This window comes from Crocodylus porosus, unplaced genomic scaffold, assembly GCF_001723895.1.
Source record: "Crocodylus porosus isolate Cpor-Errol unplaced genomic scaffold, CroPor_comp1, whole genome shotgun sequence".
NCBI classification, from domain to species: Eukaryota; Metazoa; Chordata; order Crocodylia; family Crocodylidae; genus Crocodylus; species Crocodylus porosus.
This window is the reverse complement of record NW_017728886.1, coordinates 15,516,028-15,522,885: the sequence shown is the minus strand read 5'-3', so window position 1 is coordinate 15,522,885 and position 6,858 is coordinate 15,516,028. Positions and strand designations below refer to the sequence as shown.

Sequence of the window (6,858 nt, the reverse complement as noted above, 5' to 3'; positions counted from 1 at the left end):
CGGACTAGATGATCTGTTCAGGTCCCTTCCGACCCTAGAAACTATGAAACTTGCAGCAGTTTGCAGCAAGTTAAAATGTATCAGTTCTGGATTAACTTACCCATTTTAGCTGATTTTTTAAATAAAATCTTCATAATTTTACAAGGAGGAAGCAAGTTAGATCACCTGAACCAGAGATCCTGCTCCTGCCTTTGTTTGAGGTAATTTGCATCAATACAGAGCCTCAGAGACACCTTACCAGATAAGAAATGCCTGCCCAGAAAAGCATTCCATCTATTTACTCCTCTGTGAAATATGAAACACCATAACCAGAAGGAAATATGACTACATCCTCCTTACCACCAAACAACTTCAGGGTAAACAGACTATTCCAACTTTTCTTTGAGCCTAATCTGCATATAAAATGAACTATTCCAAACGGGAGATTTTACCACACCTTCACTCTTCTATGAAATACGAACTTTCATTTCTACCCAAGAGAACTCTTACAATCTTTCCTTCTTAAAATTCTAGACCTGCCTATGCCTGATGAAGGGTGTTTGTGCCAGAAAGCTTGTACTTAAAGAATTTTTTCTGCAAAAAATCTAGTTGGTCTAATAAAAGATATCACACCTCTATCACAAGGCCTGATTGCTTTTGCAAGTTACTATGGCCATTTTTATTGCAAAGTCAGTGGTTTTTTTGGTCCCTAGCATTTCAAATAAACAAGATGGAAAGAGGGGGCAGGCAACTGCTGCAAATCCGGCATCTGGGTCAGGGCCAGAGTCAGACCCACAGCAGTCTCTTGTCCCCACCTGCTTATCCTCTACAGTTTCTGCTCTCCCCTCTGTCCCTTTTACCCCACTTACTGTCACAGGCACCTCACTTACTTCCACATTGTGCTTGGGGAAGAGAACAGAACCTGAGCAATCTGACAGTAAGGGGAGGGGGAACAAGAAGGCTGCAAGGGGAAAATGGGAGGGAGGGGTGAAAGTAAAGGGACCACCTGAGCTCCCCAGCCACTATTTTCCCTGCTGTAGCAGCGGGAGGAGATGAATTCAAGACAACCCTCTGATAAGCAGATTCTACACCAGGAAAGTTTATACATTTGTTATAATTTTTCATATATAGAATCTAATTATCAGGGGCTCGTTTTATATTCAGCCTTGTCTTATATTTGAGTAAATATAGCATTCTGTCATGCATGCCTGCTATCTCTTCCCTAAATCCTCAAAGTGAAAGTCTTCCGTGACTAACATCATAAATAAAGTCAAAAAAGGATGCAGCACTAAAGAGCATATAACAAGGGTAAATCCTGCATTCAGCAGTAATAAATTCTAATTTTGCTTTCTCTCTGACCTGGATTTGCTGCTAAAGTTTTATGATTCTTTCAATGTTTTATGCATTTTTTATGTCTTTATTCATTGCTCATTTCCATTGAAGTTAATGTAATTATCAATTAGGTTATTCTTTCAACAGAAAATACCTCCATGAACCTTGATGACATATGAACAAGTCAGGGTTAAGTACCAGCTCTCTTAAACAGACTTTTTAAAAATATTTTATAATAACTGGCAAATGTTGTTGACGTTTTTGTTTCTATTGCTACAGAATAGGAAGGCACAGCAGTGAAATCATTGCAATGGGTAGAAGATGAAATAATGCCTGTTTGGAAGTTGCCATGAAAATACTAAATGTTTGGAAGAAAGATTGGAATATTAGTTTAAATATGAACTAGGAACTATATCTTACTTAATCAAGAATCTAATATCTAGCTGCTAAAATAAACATTACAGGATGCCTTCTACACAGGCACGCTGTTCAGGTGGCAAGTGACAGACGCAGGCAGGGACAGATCAGGGGGTGCTGTGGAGTGGTCAAAACCCCCTTCTGCTGTGTTGCACAGTGCTGCCACTACAGTCCCTAGTGGAGCCCACTGCAGCAATCTCCTCAGCTGGAGCCCCCAGGGGGTGGAACAGGGACCAGCTTACTGCCACTGCTGTCCCTAGCAGAGTCTGGCACTCCATGCAGCTGCTCCCTGAAGCTGAGGCCCTCAGACTGGCAGGGGAAAGCTGGAAGGGAAACAAGCAGGGAGAAGCCCAGCAACCCACACAGCAGCCCTCTACAGATGGAGCTTCTGGAAGTAGGCAGAGGCAAGCATTAACTCCATCTAACTCAGGAACAGAGCAGGCCACAGGGCTCCTCTCACCCTGCTCCAGCCAGAGGATGTGGAGAACAGTTGGCCTGCCCCTGCCAGGGTGGTGGCAGTAGGTGGATCCCCCCTTACTGCATCTGCTTCCCACCCTACCCCCAGGGTGGTCCACACTGGCTTGGGGGCTCCAGCCACACCTGGCCCTTACCCTCCCCACGGTCAAGTTACAGCATCAGTAGCATCAGCTGCATCCCCCTTTTTAAAATTCTACACTTGCCTATGGACCCATGGGAAAATGGTACTACTGGTGACTAATAAACATAAGTGACCTGATAAACATAGGAAGGAGAATTACTTGGAGGTACAGCTTTAAGACTGTCAATTTTTAGTCACAGGTAGTGTAAGGATTACTATAGAAGTTAAAAAATGACAGAGGTAAAGAAATTATTGAGAAAATATAACAGACTGAGGCTAACTGTTATGAAGATTAAGCTGACCTTGAAAAAAAACAAACAGTGAATCCTGGGAAAACAGAAATGGCTATTTTCTCTCAGATAAGATTAAACACAAAGCATCATGTAAGCATATGCAAGCATTACTGAAAGATATGCTAGGGTATATAGTCCATACAATCACTGATCTGGTTGAAAGGTCTTACTGCTAAAACTGGCTTTAAAAACAAACAAACATATACATAAGCAGAATTACAGTCAACTCATTTTAGTTCCCACATTCTAACAGAAAACAAGTAAATATAGCTTCCTGTTATTATTTACTTCCTTTGCCTATAACTGAGTCATCAGTGTCAGTAGGAATTTGCTCTGGAAAAACTTAGAACAACTGGGTTAGCAGGGGATGCACATATTCCAATGCGACACAAAATAGATTTGTTATTTTATAAATCTCAGATATAGACTAGTAGAATAAACAGGCATATCAGGCATTAAAACTGTGTGTTTAAGTGCCATACATACTTACAGCATGACATTAATACACTATGTATATCCATGCAGAGACAAAAATTCACCTGATAGTTACAATATGCTGCCTAAGACCTAAGTCATTCTAAATTGAGAAATAATAGAGGAGAATCTCTTTAGATAACACTTTCAAGATGCACAAAACATTCATACTAAATTTATAAAATTTATGCTGAAACATATTTAGAAATGGCTTTATACGCACTACAAAGCATTTTCTTTATAAATTTAAACACTTGTAACACTTTAATGTTCACACTTTTACACCCTACTTGATTTCAAGTTTTGGAATGTTACAGTGGCCTGGTAAATGATATGCCGTTCTTATCAACCACTGGAAAAAAAAAAAATCACATAGGGACTTCACAGTCAGTATGTAGCTAGAGAATTAGGTACAAATAGAACACCACAGCTAGCAAAGAGTGTAAGCGCAAATTTTTATGTACAAGCCATGTACGGTACTTTACATAAGATTCTCCCAATTTCGCTTTTGATTTTTAAAAGTGAATGATGATAGCTTCCGTACACATCAGAAGAAAATCTTGTGACTGTATTTGAATTAGGTTTAAAAGGAAGTACATGGAAGAAAATAAGACACCAAAAAAATATAGTAACTTTGGTTTTTCCTGAAACTGGATTTTAAAAATGGTTACAGAAAAGCCACAAATCTAACAAATATATCAAAAGAGTAACTAAGCTTCTTTTGCCACTATCCCCTTATTTTTACTGAACAAATTAAAAATAAAGGGTGCTGACGGATGTCGAAAAACAAAAAAAAACAAAATAAGCAGTGCTTTACCAGAAGAGAAAACACATTCATTTGACCCAGCTCCCCAAAGTCTGTACAGATCAGGCACTTCAGCAAGGCTTTTTGGTGCTTTTATCTAAAGCTGATTCAATCAGCTATTAAATAAAAGCGCCAAGAAGCCATACTGAAGTTCCTGATCTATACAGACATTGGGCAAGCTGAGTCAAACTAACACAATGCTTCTTCTGGGCATGCACTGTGCTCCAGCACAGGGGTGCACCAAGCTGAAAGTAAAGCACTAGTCTTTTTTTCACGTCTGTAATCAGCCAATGTGCCTTGAAAATGCAAAAAGCAGAACTATTTACTTCAGACGCAAGTTGCACTGGTACTCACCAAACGCTTAGAATCTTCATTCTGTCTATAGAAAAACAGAAGTTGACGGACTAAGAGGGTCAGATTAGCTCCCCTGGTAGTGGAGAATGTTCCTCCAGGTTGGGCCAAATTAGCACAGCGATCAAATTCACTTCTTTGAAGAGAATGCTAAAAATTTAAAAATAAATTAAAATTATGCATTGCTATCAAAATAGAGGGGCAACAATTTTAAAATACTGATCACAAGTCTCCATCTTTACTGAGAGGTAAAATAATGAAATGCATGTAGCACTCTGAGATTACATATGCATTTAACTGTTCGTGTTGTACAGATGTCTTCCACTGAATTATACTGATTCTTTGTTCACAATTTATTTTGAAGACTCATAATAAAATATTATGCAAGAATCCAAGGCATTCATAATTATATCCGGCTCACCTTTTTAATTATTAGAACTATGCTGAATACCATAATTACTCAAACCTAAGATGACTCTGAATTTAAAACAACTGCTCCTCCCAAATTAAATTCTATACATGGAAAATTTTTTATAAATTTTGATGTACATAAGCTAATTATTGGAGGGTCATCTTTTAATTCATCCCCCATACTGCTGCCAGAAGGCAGGTGGTGTGGGGAGGTGAAGCAGCTTGCCCCCAGCTTCAGACCTGCCTTCCCCTACTAGCCTCTGCCTTCTGTTTCCACCCCGCCAGCCTTTACCCTTACTTCGCACCAGCAAACTCCATTCCCATTCTAGTCATTACACATGGTCACAGCCCAGACCCCATATGAAGGCTACAAACTGCTGCTATGGGCTGGGCTGAGGCATATTCAGTGTCCCAGGCTGGAGTGTGCATGGGCCCTGCCAGCACAGAACAAAGGTAAAGGGAGGGGGGAGAGGGGAAAGCAGGGGAGCAGAGGCTGCACAGAGGGAAAAGAGTAGAGGAAGATGGGGAGAAAAGGCTTCAGGGTGGAGAAAGCAGGGTGCAGAGGTAGAGGGGGGAAAGGAAGGCAGCAACTACAGCTACAGCCAGAGCCACAGAAGCTGCCTGCTTCCTGCCCCCCATACATGATGCCTGTACATGAATGCCAGGTGCTTAGGGAATAAGCAGGAGGAACTCGTCCTCCTGCTTAATGCAAATAATTATGACGTCATAGGGATAACGGAGACCTGATGGACCACGGATATAGATGGACCACAGATATAGATAGCTATACCCTGTACAGGAGGGATCGAGTAGATAAAAGGGGCAGGGATGTAGCTCTCTATGTTAAGGAAAGCTACGCATCCCTGCAAGCTGATATTGGCGACCAGAGTTGACAACTGGAGACGTTCTAGGTTAAAGTCTGTGGGGAATACGGCACAGGGGACACAACGGTGGGAGTCTACTACAGACCTCCCACTCAAAGTCAAGAGCTTGATAAGGAGTTTGCCTGGGAATTGGCTGAGGCCACATGCTCCAGGACCATGGTTGTCATGGGTGACTTCAATTACCCGGACATCTCGTGGGAGGATCAATCAGCAAAATCCGAGCGGTAGCAAAGCTTCCTATCGTGCATGGATGACCTCTACCTGACTCAAGAAGTCTATGGGCCAACGAGAGGTAAAGCGCTGCTCGACCTGGTACTGGGACCCGGTACTGGCTATTGGGAATGATCTAATTGGCGACCTAGTGATCGATGGGAAGCTGGGTGACAGCGACCATGAGCTGATCACCTTCACCATCCGCTGTAAAGCTGACAAGTCAGTCAGCAGCATGGAAGTTCTTGACTTCAGGAAAGCCGACTTTGACAAGCTCAGCAGGCTTGTCAGTGAGGCCCTAAGGGACAACGACCCCAGGGGGATGGGAGTTCAGGAAGAGTGGTTGCTCCTCAAGGGAGTGATCCTCAATGCACAAGCTAAATCGATTCCATCTTGGAGGAAAGGCAGCAAGAGGGCACAGCAGCCCTCCTGGCTCTCCAGGGATCTAGCAGACCTCCTGAGGCTAAAAAGAAAGGCCTACAAAGGATGGAGGATGGGATTCACCTCCTAGAAGGAATATTCTGCACTGATCCAGTCCTGCAGGGAGCAAACCAGGAAAGCCAAAGCTGCAACTGAACTCCAACTAGCTTTGAACATCAAGGACAATAACAAGTCCTTTTTCAGATACGTGGGGAGCTGCAGGAAAAGCAAGGGCAACCTTGGACCCCTGCTGAACTAGGTGGGACAACTGACAACTGACGCCCAGGAAAAAGCCAACCTAGTAAATGGGTACTTTGCGTCAGTCTTTCATCAGTCCCATGGGATGCCCACACCCACCACGGAACAGGGAGGTCCAGGTGAGGGAGATCCCTTCCCCTCCATTAATGCTGACCTCGTGAAGGAACACCTTGACAGGCTGGATACCCTCAAGTCAGCCGGCCCTGACAACCTGCACCCCAGCGTACTCAAGAAGCTGGCTAGCATTATAGCCCAGCCCCTGATACGGATCTTTGAGAACTCCTGGTGCTCTGGTGTAGTGCCTGAAGACTGGAAGAAGGCCAGTGTGGTGCCTATCTTCAAGAAAGGGAGGAAAGTGGATCTGGCTAACTATAGGCCCATCAGCCTGACTTCTATCCTGGGGAAGATCTTAGAAAAGTTTATTAA

General features: G+C 42.9%; 1 protein-coding gene across 2 annotated transcripts in view; it reads right to left on the bottom strand.

Moving 5' to 3' along the window:
• UBE3C (ubiquitin protein ligase E3C) overlaps positions 1 to 6,858 on the bottom strand; it is a 107,550-nt gene that overhangs the window by 86,738 nt on the left and 13,954 nt on the right. For both annotated transcript variants that reach the window (XR_002100141.1, XM_019530583.1), the window contains exon 4: positions 4,253 to 4,399. Coding sequence is in view for 1 of the 2 variants with exons in the window: in XM_019530583.1 (XP_019386128.1) it covers positions 4,253 to 4,399 (147 nt within the window). In the remaining variant the exon portion in view is untranslated. The remainder of the gene's footprint in view (positions 1 to 4,252; positions 4,400 to 6,858) is intronic.